The following is a 27,600-nucleotide window of genomic DNA, read 5'->3' on the forward strand; positions in this document are numbered from 1 at the left end:
GTTCAAGGAAGGAGTTAGATGCTAATATTAAGTTTTTTACGTTTTAGTGCAGAATGTGGACAGAAAACAATATTATCATATTTAACCTCATCAGAGAGAAAATGAAATGATAGAAACAAAGATAGAAGAGCAGAAGCTGATCCAGAATCAGGGCAGGGCTGCCCTTGTTTCACATACTTCCCTCCCAGCCTGTCTATATTTCCTCACATCATCTCCTTGTTGAACAGGCTCTCCTCATTGCTCCAGCCTGGTTGTGTGTAGTGTGTCTGTGTTTGAGTATATGAACCATAGTTACAGACGGTAACTACGGTTTCTACCGCCACATACAGTTTTCCACAAGTACAGTTGGACCTGTCAGTCAGCTGATTACTGAGGCATCTCTTAAAACCTCAGTGAATTTCCTGCATCAGTTTGACCAAAACAAGTCGTGACCCTTAGTGTCATTAGAGCACGATTAACAGCAGAATTGATTTTGTAGAGTTGATCAATAACAAGTATGTGAGCAATAAAGAAACATGCTCTGATCAAATGTCTCTACCTCGACATGAGGCTTTTTAACATTGTGTATAAATATTTTTAGATGTTGTGGACATGTGAAGGGGGATCATTAATTATTAATTATTTTCAGAGATACCCCCTGCTTTGTTTTCCTCTAGGATCACTAAACTTGTTGGATTAAAACTCACACATCATCTCCAAAATGTACTTGTGAAAAATGTTTACTTTAATTATAGCTTTGTAAATATAGGTGATGCTATTCCATGGTATTAATTTATCCTGTGTGACAGACGTTAGACTTGGGTACTGTTTTGGTAATAAGGAGTTTTAAAATCCTCACAAGTACTACACCAGTTTAAAATGACAGTTGTTGCTGTTTTAAGCAGCTTTAATTTACTTGTGTCCACTAGGGGGCAGGAAATCTGTTGGAACTGAAGCTTCATTTTTCTGACCACCTGACGATTAAAAGTCCAATATTTCATAAGAAAAAGTAGGCAAGCTTCTCCCACACTGAGGTTCAGTCAGGTGCAGGAAACAGGCAGCACACAGCAAACAATAGACAAAACCTTATGTGAAGAAGTCTCAGACAACTTTATTCAGAATCAGAGGGTTATCAAATCAGCTGATTTGATACCGCAAAAAGCATGTGACAGTAGTGAGCTCTTTCTTTGCAAAAGACACATCATGTGATCACCAATGTAAAGACAATAGTCCTGCACCTCCACCCACAGGAAGCAACACTCACAACCAGAAGTTCTGCATTGACAACAACAGTCAGGGGCAGTGAGGTGTCGTTACGGGCTGACAGATACTTTAGTTTTAAAGGTGAATAAACTATTTAGGCTATGAGGATCCATTGCGTTTAATTTCTCAGCAACATTCTGGGAGGTCTGCACCACAGATCAGTGGCAGCTTTTCTAAACAAACCGTAGAGAGTAAGCTGGACCACGATCTGTCTCCATATGATATCTGGTTCTGGTTTTGAACACTCAACTTGAATCTTCTCAGGTGACAAGTGTGAATTTTTTCTGTAGATTGGCAATGAGAGACTGCTCACTGCTGCCACACATGCAGATTTTAGTTTTGATTTATATCTGCGTCAGCATATTTTTTTGTCTATTGATAAAGGTTGGTATATGCTGATTATATAATAATATATACACTGGGTCTGGAGAATATAGATAAGTCCAATATTTGTCTGTCTTTTAGCTCGGTTTCAGACTTCTGAGAAAAATATATGGATAATTAATCCACTGTGATTAATACACTTTGATGAACTAAATAACTGTTGGCTGATTGGTTCTTGCAGGTCGGGAATCAGACTTCAACATACATGCACTAAAAGTAAAGTGAGGAGTTTTTAAAAAATAATGATGAATAGCTTTTTACTTCATTCAAGTGCAGTTAAACCTAAATCAAATCAGTATTTGCTGTGACCCCCCTTTGCTTTTAAACCAGCTCCAGCTCTCCTCAGTTCACCAGACACAGTTCTTCAGGTACTCAGCAGGAAGGTTGTTACAGCATCTTGGAGAACCTTCCTTGGCTCTTCTGTGGATTTAGTCTCTCTCAGTGTCTTCTGTCCCTTCATGTGGTCCCAGACTGACTCCATGATGCTGAGATCAGGTCTCTGTGGGGACCAGACCATCTGCTTTCAGGACTCCTTGTTCTTCTGGTGTCTGAAGACAGTTCCTCATGACTCTGGCTTTGAATTTGGACTCATTGTCCTGCTGCAGAATGAGTCTGGACCAATCAGACACCTAAATTAAAACTGTAGCACAGTCCTGTACATGTTTGGGGCTGTTTTGGTACGAAAACAAAGATACCACCCAAGTCTAACAGATGTCACATTCATGTGTGAGTCACATCAATAATATCAAAAGGTTTTAATATCAAAAGAGCACCTCTTTATAATATTGGGGTGAGTCAGAGGTTTTGATTAATCTATGAGATTTGAGATTATTGTGTGTGGCGTTATTATTTACAGATACTGCAGCTGGATGAAGATGCCTCTCATGTCCTGATTAAATAAATACTACACCCAAAAATGACTTTCAGTATCTTATCATAGTCTTCAGTGGCTGAATGTCAACGTTTTCCCATATAATTATTAAATGGATAATTCTGTACCAATGCTGTGAGAAGCCATTTAGTTGTTTTTCTGCTCTTTAAAAGAACATGATCATTTGATCTTTGGATGTCTGTTTGCCTTGATATGTAAAGAACTCAGTTTTGGGCAACATTACTTTTACTCAATTAAAATCCAAAGGGAAATATTGAATTTCCTTCACAAGTTTCTCTGCAGACAAAGATTTCACACAATAAACAAACAACCCGACAGCAGTATAGTAGTAGCATAATTAGACACAGCATCTTTCAGGTAAATGCAACACTGTGAACACTGTGAGGTGATACAGTGTCTTCAAAAAGTGTTCAGACCGCTTCGCTTCATTGTGTTGAAGATTTAATGGTAAATGGATGAAATTGCCATTGTTGCCCATCAGTCTACACTCGATAACCCATAATGACAAAGTGAAAACATATTTCTAGAAAGTTTTACAAATGTATTTAAAATCAAAAACTGAAATACTGAAGTCTTCAGACCCTTAATCCTGTCCTTTCTAGAGACCTCTTTGGCAACAGTTAGAACTCCAGTCTTCTTCGCTGAGTCTCTATGAGCTCTGAACACCTGGATTTGGATGGATTATCCCATTCTTGCTAACAGATCCTCTGAAGCTCTGGAGTAGGTTTTCTTCATGGACCTGCATTCATCCTTCTCTCAGTTCTGACCAGTCTCCTTCTCCCTGCAGCTGAGAAGCCCCTCCTAACAGCACCATGCTTCATCATAGGGATGGTAACATCCAGGTGATGAGCAGTGCCTGGTGTCTGTCGGACATGGTGTTTGGAGTTCTGACCAGACCAGAGAGTCTTGTTCCTCCTGCTCTCAGAGTCTTTAAATGCTCTTAGTCAGACTCAGGCATTATGTCTTGACTCTCTACCATAAAGACCTGATTGATGGAGAACTGCTGAGATGGCCGTCCTTCCAGGGGCTTCTCCATCTCTGCAAAGGACTTCTGAATCTTTGTTACAGTCACCTCCTCCCTGACCAACATCCTTTCCTGGTTACTCAGTTTGTCTGGACGGCAAACTCTAGAACAGTCCTGGTTCCAGACTTCTTCAATTTCAGTTATTGTTCCTACTGTTCTCCTGGGAACACAAAGAGCTTTAGAAAGGGATTCATACTCTTGCTGTTGTCTATGCCTTGCTGGAATTTTACTATGGAGGTCTACAGAGAGTTCCTTGGACTTCATGGCTTCGTGGGACCTTATATAAACAGGTGTGAGCCTTTCTTTGCTCAATCAATTTAGTTTGCCATAGGTCGACTCCAGTCAAGTTGTAGACTCATCTCAAGGATAATTACAGCAAACAGGAAGCAGCTGACCACAGGTTGGAGCCGCAATAGAAGGTCCTAATGGTTTGTGTAGACTGATGTACAAAAATAGCAATTTTATCCATTTAAAATTAAATATTTTACAATTTATTTTACAAATAAATTACAACACAATAAAGTGTACAAAAGGTGATGGAGTCTGATGACTTTCTGCAGCCACTGTAATTCTGCAAATTGAGCTATAGTGGTTTTATAATGTGATAATTTACACTGTATTAGAGCCACTTCTGCTTCGTCCATTAATAAACATCAATGGACCACAAAGAAGTTGAAAAGTATCAGAAGTTTGTTACACTTCCACCACATATCACCAGTTTATAACATCATTAAGGCTAACAATGTTAGCAGTAACAGTTGCCTTCTTTTGCATTCAGCAGACACACCAGAGCCATAGATTAAACTCTTCTTGACTTTGTATGCAGGTGCCAGAATTGAGGAGTTTCTCTATGAGAAGTTGGACAGGAAGGCACCGTCCAGAATTACCAATGGAGAGCTGCTGGGTCAATATATGCAGGATGCAGCAAAGGAATTTGGTTCTCCATATGGTAAGTCTTAAACACAACATGACTCTTTTTACAGCCTGTATGTAAACTTGACCTCTCTTTACATCAGAAATAATCTACCCAATAAGTTGAAAGGTCACCTGACTGCTAGATACAAGTCTGCCAGCTCTTCTTCACTCATTTGTATGATGAGGAGGTATCCAGGTACAGATTGTTGGCTCTGTAGTGAAATGCAGTGATGCACCAGTGAACTGGTATTTTAACTAAGGTTATTTCTTCAACAACAGTGCGTCATGGCTGGAATTCAGCATTTTTATTATTCACTGCATATTAACACTTTGCCTGTGAAAAAGTCCTATGAACAGTAGTTTGTGAGTTAGTGAGAGCAGCAGCCGTATCAGTCATGTATCCCCAGTGTTGCCTTATTAGCTAACCTTTGTATATTCTCTAACTGAAGTAATGTGACTCAGCTTAACTTGCTCCCAAGCCTCCCTTCTTCGTCTATGATTGGCTCCACCACACATCACACACACCACTGACTTCTGCCCCATTTACACACCACATGGTAATGTTGAAGTATTTTGGTTAAATAAATTACTTTTTGTTTCTTATTTCAGAGTCTTGTCAACCTTTAGCCAGGTGACAACACTGTGCTCTGTGTGTTGTAGCCACAGTAACATGGCTGCAGACTATATATTATTCATGTGGTGTAGATTACAAAGAGCAACTGGAGCATGGCCCCATGGCTCCTTTCCCTTGGGCACTTTTATTGGATCTATATTTAGCTTTGAGTAGAGACACAGGCAATGTTAAAAGTCCACATTGTGTCTCCATCATACACATTGCCAAATAACTGACTTGAAATCATGTGATGATACAAATCAAAGATAAAAATATGGATGAAAAGAAGGAGATAGCAGTAAACTAAGGAAACTGTTTTTGAGAAACAAATGCATGACTATTGAAATCAGTGATCAGGCTTTCTTCAGCCAGAAAATGTGGTTTTATGTTATGATTTCACAAATGGTTTCTGTGTTAGTACAACAATGTGCATAACAGCAGTAGTAATAACAGCCTTCGTGGTTTTTATTTTTATGGATTTTAACCTAGAAATTTTCGTCTGGAGTGCAGCACGTAGTTTGTGTCGGTTGACGGTTGTAACACATCTGATGCATCACACAGAAAGAAGTAGTTGAGGTACAGTTGCCAGGTGCAGATTCAAGGGCTTGTCGACTACAGTGTCTTAAACTATCCTGTAACTTCAGAGGACATGTTGAAGTCTAGGAGGGATGTGTTATTTGAAATGAAGCCTCTGTGGTGAATGTTTTTCAGGGAGCACTCTGATCAAGGTGGGGGAATGTGAGAGGAGATTAGGAGCAGCAGAGAGGGAGTTCCTCCAGACATCAGCCATCAGCTTCCTGACCCCCCTGAGGAACTTCCTGGAAGGAGACTGGAAGACCATTTCAGTGAGTTCTACTGGTGCAGTAGTATTTTAGGGAGGAGGGATGTCACATTCCATCAGAAGACATAAAAACTTCCCCCTTGACTTCACATATTCTGGATGGTGTTGAAGGAAATAATCTCTCATGGTTTTATTCAGTATACAACACTGGGTCAGGGACAGACCTGTGGCAGCAGAAGGCTCAGATTGTAGTTTATCCATAGAAAACATGAAAGTGATGTCATACTTTTAATTGTCGACATCTGAACATGACTCATTGCTGTTTTTTTCATCATGATCATTAATAGTAATGGAAAAACTCATGTCGCCTAATTAATGAAAATTAACATAAAGATGATTAATCTCTGTTTTATAGTATAATAGAAAAATCACATTTTGCACTATGACCTGACTTTGTATGATCTAGGACATAAATCTATCATCACACCTTTACCAAAGTGTCTATCTTTGGAAATGTTGAGACTTCCAATAGTTACACTACAATAAATACAACTAGAAAATTCCTGGAGAAATTTTGAATGTGCCTGGTTCTTGGTGCGTGTATTTCACTCCTCACATTTCAATCTGTACAAAGGATGTTACTTTCACTTTCATTCATGTCGTAGAGACATATCCTGATACTGACCTCAGTCAATGCAGGTGTCCCTCAAAAGCCATTTGAAGCTGTCAAGACTGGCCAAAATAACCTCACACTGATGGTTTCAAACCCTAATTTGTTCCCACAACCATAGCAAGACATGTACGTATACATATACATTCCCTAACAGAAGTTGATCTGCAGTAAAGCTATAGAACTATATCCCCATATAGACAATAGCTTGTGTGTGTGTGTGTGTGTGTGTGTGTGTGTGTGTGTGTGTGTGTGGCGGTAGAGCTGCCCCCCAGAAAGTAAGTTCTATGTACCTGGTTGAGACTCTTATTTTGAAGGTGAATATCCAAAAAGTAAGATGGTGTTTGGGTGTGTCTGATAATGTGCATGCGTGTATTGTTGTGTGTGGCAGTGGAGCTGTCTACCATAGAGCCTCCAAAAAACTTGTGTTACCAGGTTGAGACACTTGTACAGTTTATATCCATAAGGTGGTGATGGTTTTTGTGTGTCTTTCAATGTATGTGTGTGTAACCCATGTTACGAGGCCTTAACTGTGCAATGAATTATTATGGCTGAATTCATATATATTCTATATTGGAAGGATTAGAACTAGGAATAGAAACAAAAATACAAACAAACAATGGTTTATGGTTGAAAAAATAGCAAATAGAAATTAATTAATAACAGTTGGTGTGTCGCCTAGTTTTTTTTCTCTCTCTCTCGCTCTTCTGTCGCTATTGAGATCAGAGTCAGATGCATGTTGTGTCGCTCATGATAGACTACACTGGAGAATGTGGTGGATATCTTTGATACTAGCTGGATAAGTGGAAAAGTTCCTGTCCACAATGTGAAGTGTCTAGAGGATGTATATTTAACCCTCTTTTTGGCCTACTCAGGCCGGGTCCCCCCCTGTTGTCTCCCTGTTTGAGTTGGATGTGACATCTTTGGAAGAGAGTGGATTTCTTCTGCTGCTGTTCTGCGCTACAATAGTGGTGGTAGAGTGCAGTGGTTGTGGCGAGCCAAGCTAACTGGACAGATGTTCCTGAAAGAGTTGAACTGTTGCTTCCAAAAGAAATCCTGGTAGGACTGATCATTGCCAGAGCATTGAAGGATACAATTCATAGACTGCAGATTTTCAGCCTTTCACTGGACTGAGAAAGGAAAGAAAAGAGAGACTGTTTGTATTTGAGTAATTGTACACTTATGTTTAAATTGTTATCATCGATCTGTTGGTTGATGCAGATATTTTGCCAAATTTACTTTTTTTTTGACAAGAGGTTAAAAAAGGGAAGGGTGCTTTACACCTAGGTTAAAAGGGTGTCGCTTACACACAAAGAGGTCTGTCTCTTAGGACTTAGACTCTAAATCGACCTATAACCAGGTGAGCACTAGTCAGTGTCTATATGTGTAGTATGAGATGTATAATGAGTGACTCTTCTCAGAACCAGGGAGCAACACATTGGTTATTGTTGTTATATGTTTTATTCTCTTTGTGCCAACAATATCTAAATACGCTTCTAAAATGTACCTGTCGGTCTATGGTTTTCTTTGCTCTTGCTACTCAATGATTAGTGATTAATACTCATTTATCCTGTGGGCGAGTCTACATCCTCTGGTGTGCTCGTCCCTGTGGTTGCTGATTTATAAGTGTAGGGATAAACGCACGTGTAATACCCAGTGTCTACTGTAATACGCTAGAGCTGACATCTGTTACATGTGTGCGTGGTGTTGGGAACTGCGAAAGCTTGACCTTCACACAGCCCTTTGAAGTTGCTTGGTGCGTGTACGTCACTCCTCACGTTTCAATCTGTACAAAGGACCTTAACTTTCAGTTTCATTAATGTCGTAGAGACTTATCCTGACACTGACCTTGTAGGATTTTAAAAAATTGTCAGATTTTTTTTGGGAGGAACATTTTCAGGGATGGCATTTAGAGTGCCCATGATGTCATCCACTCTAGCTCTGAACATTCTGTGCAATACACACCCATTATAAAATCTGAAACGGTCAAAAAATTAAACAAAATGTAAACTGCAATTTTGTGAAAACCGTAATAGTTTACGAAATACCGATTTAACCTATAAGAGTCTCAAGTCTTGTGACCCGTTTAACGTTTCAACTATTTTTCTATGTTGAAGTATGACGCAGCAGTAGAGCTCCAAAGAGGGCTGGGTTTGGTCGTTTTGAGCACGTCTCCCCATTCATTCTCTATTTTCGCCTTTAATTGCCATTTAAATCGCCATGACTACTCAAATTGCTAAGAAAAGTCAATGTGATGAGCTGGGGTGGTTTCTTATATACAGTGGGGCAAAAAAGTATTTAGTCAGCCACCAATTGTGCAAGTTCTCCCACTTAAAAATATGAGAGGGCTGTAATTTTCATCATAGGTATACCACAACTATGAGAGACAAAATGAGGGAAAAAAAAAAAAAAATCCAGAAAATCACATTGTCTGATTTTTTAAGAATTTATTTGCAAATTATGGTGGAAAATAAGTATTTGGTCAATAACAAAAGTTCATCTCAATACTTTGTTATATACCCTTTGTTGGCAATGACAGAGGTCAAACGTTTTCAAGTCTTCAGAAGGTTTTCACACACTGTTGCTGGTATTTTGGCCCATTCCTCCATGCAGATCACGGACTTTCAACTCCCTCCAAAGATTTTCTAGGGGATTGAGATCTGGAGACTGACTAGGCCTCTCCAGGACCTTGAAATGCTTCTTACGAAGCCACTCCTTCGTTGCCCGGGCGGTGTGTTTGGGATCATTGTCATGCTGAAAGACCCAGCCACGTTTTATCTTCAATGCCCTTGCTGATGGAAGGAGGTTTTCACTCAAAATCTCACAATACATGGCCCCATTCATTCTTTCCTTTACACGGATCAGTCGTCCTGGTCCCTTTGCAGAAAAACAGCCCCAAAGCATGATGTTTCCACCCCCATGCTTCACAGTAGGTATGGTGTTCTTTGGATGCAACTCAGCATTTTTTCTCCTCCAAACACGACAAGTTGAGTTTTTACCAAAAAGTTCTATTTTGGTTTCATCTGACATTCTCCCAATCCTCTTCTGGATCATCCAAATGCTCTCTAGCAAACTTCAGACGGGCCTGGACATGTACTGGCTTAAGCAGGGGGGCACATCTGGCACTGCAGGATTTGAGGTGCCATTAAAACAGGTAACGAGTGGAGGACAGAGGAGCCTCTTAAAGAAGAAATTACAGGTCTGTGAGAGCCAGAAATCTTGCTTGTTTGTAGGTGACCAAATACTTATTTTACAGAGGAATTTACCAATTAATTCATTAAAAATCCTACAATGTGATTTCCTGGATTCTTTCCCCCCATTCTGTCTCTCATAGTTGAAGTGTACCTATGATGAAAATTACAGGCCTCTCTCATCTTTTTAAGTGGTAGAACTTGCACAATTGGTGGCTGACTAAATACTTTTTTGCCCCACTGTATAACAGAACCCATATTATGTTAAAGGTTCCGTAAACCATCCTCGCTGCAACTAGATTCGTCTAGCTTCGTCAGCCACACTGTGGCCTCCCGGCGGCCACAACGCCCTCCACTTCCCCACTGCCTTCATTTTCTCAGTCAGCAAGGTATTATGAAGCTCAGTGAAAGTGGACACTAAACATACAACAAGAAGCTTGACTGAATAATGTTCCATGAACAAGAGAGCCAACAGAACAATCAAGACTCAACCATTAGCCCACACTAGCATTGTCATGAAATGCTCCACAGCAGTGCTAGCAGTTATCCAGCTACCGATAACAAAATTTCCTGAACACATTTATAATATGCGTAACAGCAAGTACATGTACAGTATAGTACAGCTAACGCTGGCATGCTACCGTAGATGTCACTAATGAAAACAAACATTTAACATTATGCACCATCAAGTTACTGACACATGGAGGAATAATAAAGGAAGAAAAAACAGTTCTGAGTCAAGCTGGACCCTTTAGCAGCTTGTAGGGCTCTCCTCTCAGTAAATTCAGACTAGTATCAGCTCCACGGTCAGACTGAGACAGAAATTCAGTTTTGGACTGATCCACTGGGACTGGCTGCGCTACTGACACTGACAGAGCCGGTAAAAACTTTAAAGACTTTATGGATGTTGTGACGGCCCACCAGACGACAAAAATTGGGGCGGGTGTCACTTAGTTCTCTGCTCAGAGTGGCATTACTCCAAAGAGTTGTTTGCTGCTATGTGATTGTTTAAAATCTCATTTACAGAACCTTTTAAAATACTGATGTTTACAAGTTCTTCTACTAGTCGTAGGAAGCCCATTGCTGTTTGTCATGGGCTTGGTATCACCTTATTTAATGGCATCATGCTGTGAATTGTGCCGTACCCATACCTCCCTGACTGTGTCATTTTCGTGTACTTCAGAAAGAGCGACGTCTGCTGGAGAATCTTCGCCTGGACCTGGACGCTTGTAAAACACGTCTGAAGAAGGCCAAGTTGGCTGAGGCAAAAGCTGCGGTGAGTCCTTTATTGCCTTCCAACCCCTTAACCCCCTCCCTGAACACGTTCCCATAATAATGTGATAAAACCTTTGGTGGTGCTGACTAAGTGTGTTTGTATCCACAACCTTTTCAGTGCGAGGGTGAAGTGAGTATTAAAGACATTTTTAAAGACTTTGAGTTTGATTCACATGTTGAGTTTTTCTACCGTCACATTTGCTATGAATTTATTTTCTGTGCTATTGATTTCCTGGCGACAAGAAACTGTTAATGACTGAAAAAACATCTTTGACCTGAAGCTGAATCTGTGCAGAGAGAGCCTGAAACTTGTAGCATATCAAAGATCATGATGGGAAATTAACGCCAGTCACTGACGAAATTCAGCAAAACTTTGGGCTGCGTCTGGTGGTGGTAGCTTATTCCACCAACTGGTAACCAGGGTTTATTTAGCAGTGTGAGAACAACTGTACCAGGACCTGATGGTCCATTGAAATACAAATAATAAAACAAACTATAAATTCAATTTGATGAACTCTCTGCTGAAAGCATCTGTGTCTTCAAATTGTTCTGTTTTTTGTTTGTGATGATTAATTTATTCATGAATGTCTTTATTTGACAATGAGCATTGACTTCATGCTTATATTTGCTACATGGTGAAAAGATTCACTTTATTTTCTGTGAATGGAGATTTAAGTACAATAGATTTGAATTATGAATCAGCAATAATTCACTAACAGTCTCTGTAACTGTGGTATACCACACAGCCTGGCACGGTTAACCTGTGTATATATAAGTGTACCTGTAATAAAAACGGGTTCACTAAATAGTTTTATAGATTGCTGCTGGAAAGCCAGGCTCAAACTACTGGGGTTTCACCCTTCTTACAATCAGAGGACAAATCTGGTCTTGGACCAATATTCGGTCCAGATTATCTGGTAATGTGACTACTTAAACCTCCTCAACTGCTCGTAGGCTTGTAGGGGGGCCAGATAAGGATTTAAAATCAGGATTATTTATTTTATTATTTGTGTTTACGTCAGTCCAGGAGCAGCTGACAGTGTTTCCAAGCAATGGTAAACAGTCTAGTGCTTGAGGCTAATGTTAGCTAATGTATTACTGTTGACAGATATTAGAAATAAAAAGTTAAAATCTCACCTCCAGTTCTCTCTGAAGAACAGCTGACCAGTGTCTCATTGTCTGATCCTTCTGCTTTTGTTTTTTCTTATTGCATCAAGTTGTTGCACCATAGGCCCCGTTTTATTTACATTTGCTTCCCCATTAGATGAGATCACACGAGCTGGTGCATCGCTCTCTTATTACTCCCACTGGCAGGATAATCTTAACATCCTGTAATATGTATGATGCTCAGTTTTTTTCAAATGTTGTAGTGTGAGCATGGTTGAGAATAGACAGAAGACAGTATATTAAGTTTCTCCTTATGTGTTCGATGCAACCCGATACCAAAATCAGTTTAATACTTCGCTTGTCAAGCGCATGTCTATGTGGTGAAACACAGACTGACAGGCTGACAGGTCATTGGTCTCCATGCATGAGGACTTCAGCTGGCTAGCAGAACAATATGATCAAATGTAATCAAAACCATTTTTCCATTTCACCTTCACTTCAACCATTTCATTTCTGGAAAGTGAAGATAAATCCACAAAGAATCCAAAATCCAAAGATCTGTTGAGAAAAACCACAGTTTCTTTTAATCTGTTGCCGTCAATGCCTTAGAAAATAATATGATATTATTTTACGGGGAGCAGCAAAAAATTTGTACTTAAATCTGACATCCTTTTCACATCATTACGGGCTGTGGCTCAGACAGTAAAGCAGCCCGTCCACTAATCAGGTTCGATTCCCTGGCACAGAAAGTCGTAATTGAACCTTTCACCATGATATATGAATGATTGAAGTCCTACTGCTTTTCTTGAGGCTTATTTTTGTTTCACTGCTGGACAGAATAAAGTCTGACTATTTCAGTATGATGTTGACAGCCATGATGCATGTTAGCATGTGCATGGTGAACTACTGCTGACTAGCCTTAAGACTAGTAATATCAATGACTGTCCCACTTACAGAGGATTAGTCAGGTCAGTGAACTATACAAACAAGTCACGAGTTTCACTGGTGTTTGAGAGGATGGTTACACACAGCCGTATTGCATCACCTTCCCCAGGCATGACACACCTGACACAGGTGTACTGGCAGGGTGAACCACCTGTAAATAGATATATGTAGAACAAGTGAATTATCAGTCACTGATACTAAAAAACAGCTCTCTGTTTTCTGTGTGTAACTCATCAATATCATGATTTAATTTCTTCTCTGTTCTCCGGTCATTTTATCTGCGTTTCTCACACAGTGTTTGCATGGTTGCCAGACACTGAGTGCATCATTGTTAAATAACTCTACTGTCTCTGTAGATGGCTCCAGATTTTCAGGAAACCAGACCCCGCAACTACGTGCTGTCTGCCAGTGCCTCTGCGGTAAGGAGACAATCCTGGACATAAATATATAAAAAATGGAGTAATGATAATGATCAGGTTGTATCCACATACAGTTCAATCAGAAATAGAGGTTGATGGGGGTGGGTGGGAAAACTTAAACGTTTAGAAGTTGCTGTTTGTAAGTATTTATGAATCTGGACTTCAGTTTTGTTTAGTTGGGAGGTGTTTCCTTCTGTAACTGGTGATAATGAGCTCAGAGGTACATACCAGACCTCTGTGTCAAGGCTGATATTGTGCTGCAATGATGAAAGTTCGCATACCATTGATAAGAAGCGTCTGATGCCCAAATGGATGTGTCTCATTAAACCAGGAGGCAGAGGTTGGATTGCCACAGAGAGTGATTGAGTCACATTTTAAACAGTGACAGAGCTAAAGACAAAAACACACAGTGTTTTTACTGTAGTTGAAACATGAGTATAGTACCAGGATGTATTTGGGAGTTGGTTTCGGTCAGATGAAATGTTCTCTGGCTGTGGTCATGTGCTTCCTCTGCTCCTTTGTGGTCATTAGAAAGAAATAGAAACCTTCACACCAGCCCTAAAACACAGTCCATTTCAGTACTTCTTCTGTTTGTCTTTGTTTAACAGGGACACTCTTCACTGCTTCTTGTATGTAACCTCTCATGTTCTCTTCTTCTCATGCTCTCATATTCTGTCTTTGCTGTTGTTTGTCTTTCTTTAACAGGGACACTCTTCACTGCTTGTATTTAACTGCTTCACTGCTTTATTTAACATCTCATGTTCTCATGTTCTCATGTTCTCCTGTTTTCATATTCTCCTATACTCATATTCTCCTGTTCTCCTGTTCTCATGTTGTCTTTGTTGTTGTATTTCTTTCTTTAACAGGGACACTCTGCACTGCTTCATGTATTTAACCTCTTCAAGAACATCCAGCTCTGAATATTATGATCCTAAATTAACAGCATCTCAAACATTACATTTTAATACTCAGGGCTGGATATTGTAAACAATAGATTTTATAATGTTGTAATAATCCTCGGCTCTGGTTGTCAATATGAGAAATCCTTCTTGTAACTTGTTTCTCCTCTTTTTGCTGCGTCCTCTCAGCTGTGGAGTGAGGAAGTGGAAAAAGTGAGTACACCAGTGATGTGCTTGTGAACTTCTTTCACCATCTGTTTTCTGACCACTTCTAATAACTACAGTGTTTGTGCCGGTGTCAGTGTGGTGCGCACAAAAGTAAGTCATAACACAATGAAGTGAGTTAACAGCAGACATGTAGAATTTGTTAGACAATCTTTAGGTGTACTTATACCTTTATTCTCTATGGAGCTATAACTCCAGACCTCTCAGGTTTTACTCTCATCACTGTTCTGCAACGAACACAATGCAGTCTATAAATAATTCAGTAATAAAAAACATCTCAAGTCTTCTCTGATGAAATGTGTCCTTTGAAAACATGTGAAACTTCCTCAGTGACATAACGATTACATCACCTGACCTATCAGATTATTTTTACAATTATCAGTCTGTCGTATCATATCATTTAGAAATGCTGTGTGTCTCATTGTTCTTCCTGTTTCAGGCTGAACATGAGCTGCGAGTGGCACAAACAGAGTTTGATCGCCAAGCAGAAGTCACACGGCTACTTCTGGAGGGCATCAGCAGTACACATGTATGTAAGCCACAACATGCTTACTTTCAGCTCATACAGGCAGGGACATCATGTTTCTAACCTCATCAACAACTTTATTCACTTTTATGTTGTACACCTATTTTATACTGCACACTAAATACACCATATATACAGTATATGTATGTATAATTCAACACCATCAAACGAGCCACTTATTGCATAATGAGTACTTAAACTCCACAGACTACTCATCTTATCTCACTCAAGACTGCAGAGTCTGACTTGAGTGAGATGAGTTTAAATAAATAATCAGTCCTGTTGTATTGTTTTCATCAGGTGAATCACCTGCGCTGTCTGCACGAGTTTGTGGAAGCCCAGGCAGCCTTTTATAAGCAGTGTCACCTCCATATGCAAGAACTTCAGAAAGATTTGGGCAGGTGAGAACCAGGCAAGAGGTCACATGGGCTGCCAGTCATCTTCATACTGACTCTACTTTAATTCTAGTTCTAGGTTTTCTAAGCGTGCAAGCCTAGGTGATTCATCACTGTAAAAGATTTGATCAAGTGCGGACAGTTGGCAGAACAGTTTGTGTATTCCAGGAACTTTTTTTTCAGCGTCACAATACACATGTAGGTGCCCGCTGTCTGCAGCTCTTCAGCTAACACGCCACTGTGGCTGCTTCTCATTCCTCACTGCAACGTCCTATTTCGCAAACCTGGTCTGTCCAACATATCTCAACAAGACGTCACAGTGAACTGACTCACTGCACACACAATGATCTGTTCTGTTACTGCCTGAGATCAGCAGTTTTAGGCTCCAGCTCTTTTTGTTCATACTAGAATGAATAGTATTTTATGAGTCTTGTTTGTTTAAGCACACCTAAGAACATTTCAATTTAAAGTTGCACAGAATTTACTGACTTTACTGTATCATTTATGAATCTTTATTTTATAATCGTTGGAATTTTGGGTAACAACAAATACTTCCTTTTATTTTTAATGTTTTTCTTTCCCTCTGTGTGTCTGCTCTGACCTACACTTTTGCTTTTTAATGCTGTAAATCACTGCAGCAGGTATCATAACGATCACATATTATTAGGCTCAAACAGTGGTTCAATCAGCTTTGCAGCAACGTATACAGGATACTGTGGCAGTAAGACTTGAAGGGGAACTCATTTACAAAATGTCTACCTTCTTTGCATACAAATGTAAATTTGTGAATTGGACTGTGCTCCAACTTGGCTTTTCTACCTAAAGGTCTTTTTGTGGTGTTTTCCTGACCTTTGCCTTTCAGGGTGTTGTCATGGTACCCAGCGGAAAGGTCATGGTGCACAGACATTTGCACAAAGTTCATTCAGTTAAGGCATGCAAACCAGTTATTGGTATTTTGGTGGAAATTGTGTCTTAAATGTTGCACCTTAGAAAAGAAGTGTTAGAACCATGTCTGTTTCTGGCCCAGCGTCACTCCACTGGCAACCCTTTTAATAATCCAGTTAATCACTGTGGACACCTTGTTTCAAGACAGACTGAAAAACAGTGAACCCATCATTTAAATCAGCTGTAAAAAAAAAATCATTTAAATCATCATCATCATTTAAAGCAGCCGTGTGAAGGCAGAAGGACAGATGTGATGATAAATCTGTAGCCGCACGGTGTGGTTGCCTGTGGAATGATGCCAGGCTGCTGCAGCATAAGCCCACACACATCAGACAGGCAGGTGATAACTCGATGATCACTTGGTGATAACTGTTTGTGGTGGCAGATGGCTTTGCATAACAACCTCCTTCCCAATGATTTTATTATTATTTTTATTATTATTATTAACATATAATAATTTTTTTTCCATGTTTTATTTTCTACTTTTGAAATGAATTGTGAGAGTGTGTTTATTAATCACCACTCCCTCTGGTCTATTAGTCCAGCCCTTTGACAATTTGCAATGCTACACAACAGTGAACTAAAACAGCAGGTGTGCTTGGAGGCAGTCACACAGACTGTACACAGTCCCTAGTTCTGTCTTTCCAATGAAGAAGTGTTTCTCATGGTATAGTCAGCTTCCTGTCATCTATTATTTTTTTGTGTCTGTATGTTCTGTATGTTCTGACAGTCACACCTGCCTGCCTTCCCTCAGGCTTCCCAATGCTTTTGCTCTGAATTCCACTCACTCCATGGCTGCTGCTGGCTCTTCAGCAGAAGGCGTCAGCAGCCCTGTGGAGACAGACACGCTGAAGATTGAGGAAGTTCAGGCGCCAGCTACAGGAACCCGCAAGGCCAAAGTCCTGTACGACTACGATGCTGCTGACTCCAGTGAGCTCTCCCTTCTTGCTGATGAGGTGAGTTTTCATTGTCAACCTGTTGTTTCACTGGTGGTATTTGCTGATTCAACTAATGTGTCTGCCCTTTTCCCTGAAGGTTAATGTTTTATTTCCTGGGTGTAGACAATTTTTTCTGACTACAGTGCTTGCTAGTCAATGAGTCAGTGTAAAGCTAGCTCCCAGCAGCTACATTTTAACACACAGCTGCTCTGGTGTAATATGTTTTTAGTCATGGTGGTCAGATTCAGCCTTATATGAAGGACGAAAAATTACAAAAAAGTATAAATAAATAGATTAATAAATGCTGAAATATATAATTAAATATATAAATAAATGCAAAAAACAATGTAACAATGTAAAAACATTTTGGTAACAAAAAATCTTATCTGTATTTCTACATTTATTTATGTGTCCCTATATTAATTAGACAGGCGGTCTTTCCTTAGTCTAAAGCTGGATTGCTTATAGCGGTGTGATCAATTGGATGGATTTGCTACTCCTGCCTTGACTGATACACAGGAGCTTTGCCTTTCCAGTCTTGCCAACTCAGTGACTTTGACACTAGATGTAGTTTCTTCTCAGACTCATTTTTTTCATAAAGCAACAAATCTATAGTGACTTTTGAACAACCTTGGCCACTTTCTATCAAAGAGAGGCCCCTCTGCCTCTACTGTTGTGAGTGAGAGCCATAGAAGTACTCAGTCCACACAGGAGTTGACACAGACGTGAATGAGCCTCTAACTTTCTCTCTGAGTGATCAGACAACGTTGTGGTTATAAAATCTGGATTTTAACAGCAGCTTGGTAATGGTACAGACTAGAGGACGGTGATCAGGCAAAAAGATCATGTGACAATCTCTTTGCTTAGAATAGAAACCCACTCTCTGAACCATGATCCAGATGGTAAATAGACTTGCACTTATTTAGCACGTTTCAAAGCGCTTTATAGTACTTGCCAAATTCACCCATTCACTCACCACACTCACACACTGATAAAACAGCCATCAGGGGCAATGTGGGGTTCAGTATCTTGGAGCCGGCCTGGAGAAGCCGGGATCAAACCACCGACCTTCTAATTAGTGGACGACCGGCTTTACCTCTTGAGCCACAGCCGCCCCATCTGCATCATGTTTCCAGTCTAATTTCATTGTGCATATGCATAGATAAATGTAGAAATACAGAAATAAATAAATGCAGAAATGTATTTATTTCAGCATTTATTTATTTAATTATTTATAATTTTATACTTGTCATTTTTCATCCTTCGTAGCTGTATGCTGACTGGTCATATGTGGACTGTGCAATTGCTGGTTTGTATTGAGATGATTTTATGTTTGTTTCACGAGTTATCGACAGGCTTTGCTTTCTCTATGTGAGCTGTTCACCCTGCTTCCTTTCCACGCTCATGTGGCTTCAGGTGCTGCTGCCACTGTTCAGCAAAAATGACATAGTCTGACTTTAATTCAGTAACAACTAAAATGACAGGTTGGTGTGTTCTCGGGTGAGTGTGTTCTCAGGTTAGTGTGTTCTCAGGTTAGTGTGTTCTCAGGTTTGTGTGTTCTCTTAGTGTGGTCTCTGCAGCTGGTGTCTGTATCCTGACAAAGATTGTTTGTGGTGAAAAGACACCACTGTACGATTGCCTATGTGTGTTTGGAATTCCACCATTGACAAACAGAGTGGTGACTCTTCTGTAGAGAAATGACCATGAGAACCTTCACCGTCCATCAGTAGCTGAGGAAGGACAGAAGGCCACAGCTGTTCAATGAATGCTTCAGGTTCAGTGGGGAGACCACTTGATGGGAAAGTGGTTGTACATTTAATGAACAAAAAGCTCTTCTCATTTTAAGGTTGTAGCTACAGGTTGTGAACATCACACTTCCACACTTCTCAGCCAACAAAGGCTGATCAGACTTATTAGCTCAAAAGCTATAATGGAAGTCGCTATTATCACAGAGGCTTTTTATAGAAAATATTGTCCCATAGCTGAGAGGTAAATTTGGGGTTTGAACCCTAACAATAGCTGCAAGCGGCAATTTGCGGATTCTAACCGTTTTGCACTCAGCTGAGAGAAGCAGACAGTTACAGCTAATTAATGCTGGGATGACAGAGACAGGTGGGGATGAGAGAGATGGGGGCAAGAGAGAGAGACGGGAGCAGAGAGAGAGGTGGGGGACGAGAGAGAGAGGTGGTGGGAGAGAGATGGGGGAGGAGAGAGAGGGAGATGGGGGATGAGAGAGAGGGATGGGGGATGAGAGAGGGTGATGGCGGAGGAGAAAGAGGGAGATCGGGGAGGTTGTAATGGTATTTGGTGGTGCCGCTGGTGTTTCTGTTTTCTGTTTCTGTTTTGATTGCTAGGGCAACAGCAGTTAAGTTCTGTGTCTCATGTCACTGAAGTACTGAAGTAAACAATAAACTACAGATCTCACTCTTTAATGACTGTTAAGCTCTTTGAACTGCACTGACCTACAGCGGGGAAAATAAGTATTGAACGCGTACAATTTTTTCTCAGTAAATATATTTCTGATGGGGCTATTGACATGAAATTGTCACCAGATGTTGGTAACAACCAAAGTAATCCACACATACAAGGAAATCAAAACATATATGTCCATAAATTAAGTTATGTGTAATAAAGTAAAATGACACAGGGAATAAATATTGGACACATGAAGAAAAGGAGGTGCAAAAAGGTATGGAAAGCCAAGAAACCAGCTGAAATCTGTTAGTATTTAGAAAGCAATCCTGCCCCCTATCAGTGCAAATTAACACCAGCTGGTTTAGTCCTAATTGATGGCCTATAAAAAGGTTTCTCATTACCAAGGTGTCGCACAATGGGCATCTCATGATGGGTAAAAGCAAAGAGCTCTCTCAAGACTTTCGCAACCTTATTGTTGCAAAACATACTGATGGCATTGGTTACAGACATATTTCTAAACTTCTGAATGTTCTAGTGAGCACTGTTGGGGTTAGCAGGTACATTTGTTTCAAAGAAAACAATAAGTAATGCACTCAACTGCCATGGCCTCTCTGCATGCTCACCGTGCAAGACTCCATTGTTGAAGAAAAAGCATGTTGAAGCTCGTTTAAAGTTTGATGTACAACATTTGGACAAGCCTATGAAATACTGGGGGAATATAGTCTGCTCAGATGAGACCAAAATTGAACTCTTTGGATGTCATAGCACACACCATGTTTGGAGGAGAAATGGCACTGCACATCACCCCAAAAACATTATACCAACAGTGAAGTTTGGAGGTGGGAACATCATGGTGTGGGGCTGCTTTTCAACATATGGTACTTGCAGTCTTCATATAATTGAAGGAAGGATGAATGGAGAAATGTACCAAGACATTCTCGATAAGAATCTGCTGCCATCTACCAGGATGCTGAAGATGAAACGAGGGTGGACATTTCAGCAAAACAATGATCCCAAACACACAGCCAAGGAAACTCTCAATTGGTTTCAGAGAAAGAAAATAAAGCTGCTAGAATGGCCCAGTCAATCACCCGACTTGAATCCAATTGAAAATCGGAAAATTGGAAAGAACTGAAGATCAGAGTTCATAGAAGAGGCCCCCGGAACCTTTAAGATTTAAAGACAGTTTGTGTGGAAGACTGGGCCAAAATCACACCTGAGCAATGCATGCGACTAGTTTCTCCATACAGGAGGCATCTTGAAACTGTCATTACCAACAAAGGCTTTTCTACTAAGTATTAAATAAATTTCAGCAAGCGTGTTCAATACTTTTCCCTGTGTCATTCCACTTTATTACACATAACTTAATTTATGGACATATATGTTTTGATTTCTTTGTATGTGTGGGTTACTTGGGTTGTTACCGACATCTGGTGTCAATTTCATGTCAATAGCCCCATTAAAAAATATATTTACTGAGGAAAATGTTGACGTGTTCAATACTTATTTTCCCTGCTGTATATGAACAGAGCTGTACAGATAAAGATTCACTGATTGAATTGAACACTCTCAGAGATAATGCAGTCATCTCTCGGAAATCTACTGGAGGGATGAACACCACTCTTTCACATCTTATTTCCTCATTTGGTGTTTTGATGATGATGAATCTCTCCTGTAGGATGTGACTCACGTCAGTTTCACAGTCAGCAGACTGCCGTCTATTAAAGCACTTGTGGTTGTTCTGCAAAAGGAGGAGTTCTTTCCTCAGTGGGAGGGGTTTTCATGTGTGTCCATTTAGTCCTGTAGATGTGTTTCACCAGGTTTTGGTTCCCTCTTGTCCTCTCACTCACATCCTGTTGGGTTCTCCCAGTGAATTAAGACGCAAGTGAAAGAGTAACAGAGGTGAAAAGGTTGCAGGTCAGGCGTACGTCCTTCTTTAGCCTCAACATAGATAATACACTGCTCAAAAAAATTAAGGGAACAATTATCATCACAGTATAACACCAAGTCAGTTAAACTTCAGGGATATCAATCTGTCCATTTAGGAAGCACAAGTGAATTTGAATCAATTTCACCTGCTTTGGTGCAAATGAAAGTGACAACAGGTGCAATAGAGAGGCAAAAGCAAGACAACCCCCAAAAAGGACAATTGCTCTCTCCTGATCCTTCCTGACTGATTTTTCTCTAGTTTTGTGTTTTGCTAGTGTCCTTGTCACTACTGGTAGCATGAGGCGGTACCTGCAGCCTAATCAGGTTGCACAGGTAGTCAAGCTCCTCCAGGATGGCACATCCATATGTGCAGAACGCAAGAAGGAAAACTGAAATCACAGGCTGGCCACATGTGGCCAGAGTGTGTAGGCAGTTGGATAACAAAGGCATTGATGCCATTGACTGGCCCTCATCTTCCCCTGACCTAAATCCAATTGAGCACCTATGGGACGTTATGTATCGGTGCATCTGACGCCGCCAAGTAGCGCCACAGACTGTCCAGGAGCTCACTGATGCCCAGATCCAGGTCTCTTAGGAGATCCCCCAGTACACCATTCGCCAACTCAGGAGCATGCCCAGACGTTGTCGGGAGTGCATACAAGCACACAGGGGCCATATACACTACCAAGTCACATTATGAGTTGCGTGTTACCTGTTGAAATTCACGTAAGTTGGATCAGCCTGTGATTTCAGTTTTTACTTTTCGGTGTGATTGTGAATCCAGCCCTCAATGGGTTGATGATTTTGGTTTCCATTGACTGGTATTATGTCATTTTGTTCTCAACAAATTATACAATGTACATCAGTAAAGATTTTCAACTTGAGTAATTCGTTCATCAAGATCCAAAGTGTGATTTAAGTGTTCCTTTAATTTTTTTGAGCAGTGTATTTATATTTACAGTTCCTCAACAAAACACTGAGTATATTTGAAGCTTAAGAAATTCGTCGAGTGTGTTTCCTTTGTTGTAAAACGTAAATTTAAAAATAATTTAGTTTGCTCACCTTAGTCTTCTTCACTGCCTTTGATGGGGTGCTGAGTTTTCTTGGCAAATCACCACTAGCGGTCAAAAACTACATGTAAATGAGTAGTAAATGCATCCAGTGCCTATAAAAAATTCAACATTTGGACTTCAACCCTCAGACTTTTTCATATTTTGTTGTTTTAAAGTTTAATCCCAGGGGATTAACTCAGATTTTTAAATCACCAGAAACAAATGAAAAAAAGTGAAAGTGAAAAAGTGAAAAGAGGGAGAAAGTTGTGTATCAGTGGGATGGGAAGTCCACACTGGGGCTAAAGTAGCCCCACCCCCCTGCTCCACTTGTTTTAATAAGGTGATATGTGATCTGTTTATCTGATGTTTCTGTTGAGTCACTTCTCTGTTTATATCTCTATTAGAGGATGTTGTTTTGTTTTAAGTCACTGACGGGTCACCGCCCACTCAAAGGAAATGGAACCAGAGTTTGTTTAGGAAGTTATAATCTCTATTGTTTACTGTGGGCAGCAGGAATGTCTTCGCTTCATCGTGCCAACAGGATGAACCCGCTTTTTAATGACTGACCATGATTTCCTGTAGCAGCAGCCCCAGGAAAAAAACCTTGAACCCTGACAAGACTTTACAATACATGCCACACTGACTCATACACTCATACACTGAGGGAACAGCCATCACAGGCAGTTCAGGGTTCAGGGATCGAACCACCGACCTCCTCATTAGTGGATGACCTGCTGTACCTCCTGAGTCACAGCGGCCCAAACCAGAACCTTCAAGAAGGACTGCTGGATTACTTCATCAGTAGTTTTCCACACAACAGTTAAAGGGTTTAGTTTGGAGAGGGAGGTGTGTGTCGCCTGAAGCTGCTCCTTACTATTGTTCTGACTGATTTATTCCAATAAACCAATCACAGTGCATTTTTTCATTCCCTTTAAAAGACAGGTGAGCTGCACCTTGGTGTGTCGCTGTTATGACAATGCAGTGACTCATACTGAGTTACAGTCTATTTGAGTTCAGTCCTGACCAATGAGCCCAGTCCATTCCTGACCAGTGCTCTGCTCTCAGCTCTGTGTGAATAAACTTTGGGTTCATTATGGATCTGTGGAGAACTGTTGTGTAGTTGATGAACAGGAAACACTGTGGCTCACTCTACGGTGTGTTACAGGGTGAGTGTGTTGTTCATCCATCGATGTTGGCTCAGATTTCTCTCTTGATAACTCGTCCTTGAAATAACAGTGAAGTACTGAACCACTGACTTCAGACCAGGTGTTTGTTGGTCAGTCACTTTTTGCTGCCTCAGGATAACAGTACACCAACAGTGCTACTGACCACACCTCGTGTTGATGGGTTTATGGGAACTCAGATGGGCGTGTAGTCTATCTGCTGTGTAAAGATCTGTGTCGGTCTGAAACTAGCAGAGACTCCTATGTTAACATTAGCAGCTCTGTTGTGGCTGTAGGAGGGTGAACAGGAAATAATCATGTTGCATCATTTGACTCCAGACTCACCCACTAACAAATACTCCCAATACTTTCAGAGATTGCTCTGTCCGCACATCACCACCCTGAAACTGGAGCAGCTTGTATCATGTCACATTTGATTGGCTCTGACTCCTGTGTTGACCTTTGGTGTGGTTGTTGAATCAGTGTCTGTGTGCGTGTGTTGCAGCTGATCACAGTCTACACGCTGCCTGGGATGGACTCTGATTGGCTGATTGGAGAGAGAGGGAACCAGAAAGGAAAAGTGCCGGTCACATATCTGGAGCTCCTCAGCTAAGGAACATACACACACATCTGTACAGCTATCTTTGTGGGGACCTTTAATTGACATTTTGTATTCCCTTAACCATCACAATTTAATGCATAACCTCACCCTCAAACAACCCTTCATATTTGCGGGATCCAGCACAAAGCACCACAGACTCCGCACGTATAGTACGCCCCTGGTTTTCAGACCCCGCAAAAATAGTCACACATACACACACACACACACACACACACACACACACACACACACACACAGAGGTACTACTAAAGCCATGAGGACATTTACTTACATTGATTTCTTACACTAACCTGTAACCTCCTTCACTCCTCACACACACTTGTCCATAATAACGCAGAATCATGGAGTCATCAGTGATAATGGAGATACTGTTACAGTGAATACAGGATTGGGAACGTCCTTTTTAGATTTGTTTTGTGATTTTTTTCCTATTTATTTTTCATTTATTGTTGTTAATCCCAAAGGTTCAGTTCGACCAAACTGTGACTCACTGTCATCAGATTTTCAACCAAATCATATTGTTGATTTGTTTTTTAAAAGAAGTGTCTTTACTGTCTGATAGAGCTGCCTTTGTTCATCGGGAACACGTTTAAGAGGACAGAAATACTCTGTTATTTCTGTTTGATTCTGTTTAGAGGTTTGAGATGTGAGGTCGCACTGATCTGTCTCTGTTTGACTGAGGAGTTTTTACGCAATAACAACAAATCCTGGTGCCTGTGGCGATGATGAGTCCTTCAGTTAAAGTGATGGTTCAGGTTATTTGACGTGTTACTACTCACAAGCTCACCTGTGGCTCTATATTACTGCACAGATCAGCTGTTTGAGTCAGACAGAGCTAAGTGTAGGTTCGCTTGTGTGTAGTAATATGGTAGTTCAACGGTTGAGAAAATGTAGTTCCAAAGTAAAGGTCTGTTTTACAGCAGATAAAGAGCTGAAAATATTCAATATAAAGCGACACCGTTTTTCCACCAACATCATCAGATTTTTTAAACGCAGTTAAACCCTCTAATAAAAGCTGATTGACTCTTTTCCACTGTCAGTCCAGTTTGTCTATCTGTTCAGACCGAGGACAAACACAACTGTCAGAGTCTTTATTTGAGACGCTTCCATCAGAGATGGTGTTTTTAAAACTTATTTCAGAGCTGCAGCTTCACTCTTTAATTCTGGAGCTCAGTGTAGCAGCCATGTTTCTGGTTTATAAGGTGGACAGGTGACAGGTGTGTTACAGTGTCTGTGTCTGAAAGACATCACAGCATGAGAAGGGGAGAAAGTTAATGAGTTCACCTGGTGTTGAGTTTACATCATTGCTGATTAGTAATCAGCAATGATTACTAATCATTGCGTCTCCAGCTTGAACAAAAGGTATAGAGACGTCCACTGCAGAGTCATGTGACCCAGGTGTGAATGAAGGCTGATCCTTTTCCATTGCTGACAACAACCTGATGTTAACAGGTCTCAGCAGGTTTTCAGACCACAGGAAAATGAGCTTTAGTCTGCTATTAGCGTTTTTCTGTGGGTATTTTTTAAAGTGGCTAAAACATGTTTTTGGCGAATGACCCCATCCACAGCAGCTCATCACTCAGCTTCTCTAAACTGGGATCTGAATCTACTGCAGCTAACACAGACTGTAGATCAGTATCTCACACAACCCCATGTAAATAACCTGAACTGTCATGTTAAGGACAGTCCATCTCTGTGTGACAGACACTCCTCAGTGAAGGACTAAACAGGCAGCGGATCATTTTGACCACATGATCACAGACAGGTCATGATGTCACACATCACTTCCTGTAATCAGCAGACACAGAGAGGAAAACCATTCATTCCACTTGATGGTTTATTTAAACCCACGAGAAAACATGCTTCAGAGATGTGTCTGTTCATCCTCTTTCCTCCAATATGACATGAACACATTCACATTTCTCACTCACACTGAAAAACAATACCTATGAAACAGCAAATAAAGTTTTCTCTGATGGGAGGCAGGTTTGTCTTCTGCTTATTGAAATGAATGTAATTCCTGTGTTGTTTTAAGTGATATAACATGATGTGGAAGGGGAAACCCTACTAACAGTTTGTCTTGACTGAGTCATGTCGTTCATTTGTCTTGATCAGACTTGTCCCGCACGTTTTGTGTTTGTTTTTGCTTCCTGCACCTCCCACAGTGCTGAAAAGTGTGGACACTGTGCAGCAAATAAATGTGAACACTCCCATCCAAACTGCCTTAAGACGATGGGAAGGCACTGCTCTGGCCGTCTGCTGCAAACCAGAGAATGTGCTCTTTACAACACAGTGTCACCACATATGGCATGCAAGACTTTTAACTCCTTCTAATAAGGTGCGTGTGTTTGTGTGATTTAGGTTCCTGGATTTCCAATGTTTTGTCTGTTAAAACTAAAGTGTCTTCAGTCTTTGTGCTGCATGTGCTACAGCTGTAGCCTGTCCTGCTGGACATGTATGTGTGTAAACAACAATATGATTTTGCTCAGTCTGTTAACGTGAGATGTGGAATGCCAGGATGTTTGTATACAACTAGTATGTTCTCTTACATGCTTTTTCTTTACCAGCCAGGCCTCAGGAGTTTTTGTGAAATGAGCACAATGTTTGAAAAAGCACGTGTCCTCTCCTCTAATCTTTTGCTCATTTCACAAATTTTAGAGGGTTTTCTGTTTAAAAAATGTTTTCTTTTCTACTGCCGTTGTGATTCTGTAATACCTCATCTTGTATTAATATTATTTTGTCAAAATATGTATTGCCTGTTCCTTAAGTATCCTGAATGAACAAACTGTATAGAATTTAATAAAAAAGTCTGATTTATTTGAATTCAGTGTACTACCATGTACTTGTCAAACCATCTGAAAACCACGGTGATTGAAAGCTGAACCCAGTGCAGGAGCGTCTGAGGGTGCAGTTCCTGTAAATAGCTGTAAAATGCAACTACAAGTGGAAAAAATCTATATCTCTCACCACATGAAAATCACAGACTCTGTTGCTCAATAATGTGATTGAGTCATTGTTTCATCAAGGAGGCAA

The 27,600-nt window shown here is 40.5% G+C and overlaps 1 protein-coding gene across 4 annotated transcripts in view; it reads left to right on the top strand.

Moving 5' to 3' along the window:
- LOC130169475 (endophilin-B2-like) overlaps window positions 1-27,390 on the top strand; it is a 32,324-nt gene extending 4,934 nt beyond the window's left edge. For 2 of the 4 annotated variants that reach the window (XM_056376266.1, XM_056376269.1), the window contains 10 exons: window positions 4,369-4,491; window positions 5,782-5,915; window positions 10,896-10,988; window positions 11,106-11,117; window positions 13,396-13,458; window positions 14,547-14,570; window positions 15,022-15,111; window positions 15,409-15,509; window positions 17,203-17,404; window positions 24,451-27,390. In XM_056376266.1, the coding sequence (XP_056232241.1) occupies window positions 4,369-4,491; window positions 5,782-5,915; window positions 10,896-10,988; window positions 11,106-11,117; window positions 13,396-13,458; window positions 14,547-14,570; window positions 15,022-15,111; window positions 15,409-15,509; window positions 17,203-17,404; window positions 24,451-24,558 (950 nt within the window). In that variant the 3' untranslated portion in view covers window positions 24,559-27,390. The remainder of the gene's footprint in view (window positions 1-4,368; window positions 4,492-5,781; window positions 5,916-10,895; window positions 10,989-11,105; window positions 11,118-13,395; window positions 13,459-14,546; window positions 14,571-15,021; window positions 15,112-15,408; window positions 15,510-17,202; window positions 17,405-24,450) is intronic. The other 2 variants (XM_056376267.1, XM_056376270.1) reach the window with 1 other exon arrangement.
- Window positions 27,391-27,600: the final 210 nt, after the last annotated feature.

Source organism: Seriola aureovittata, chromosome 5, assembly GCF_021018895.1.
Source record: "Seriola aureovittata isolate HTS-2021-v1 ecotype China chromosome 5, ASM2101889v1, whole genome shotgun sequence".
NCBI lineage: Eukaryota > Metazoa > Chordata > Actinopteri > Carangiformes > Carangidae > Seriola > Seriola aureovittata.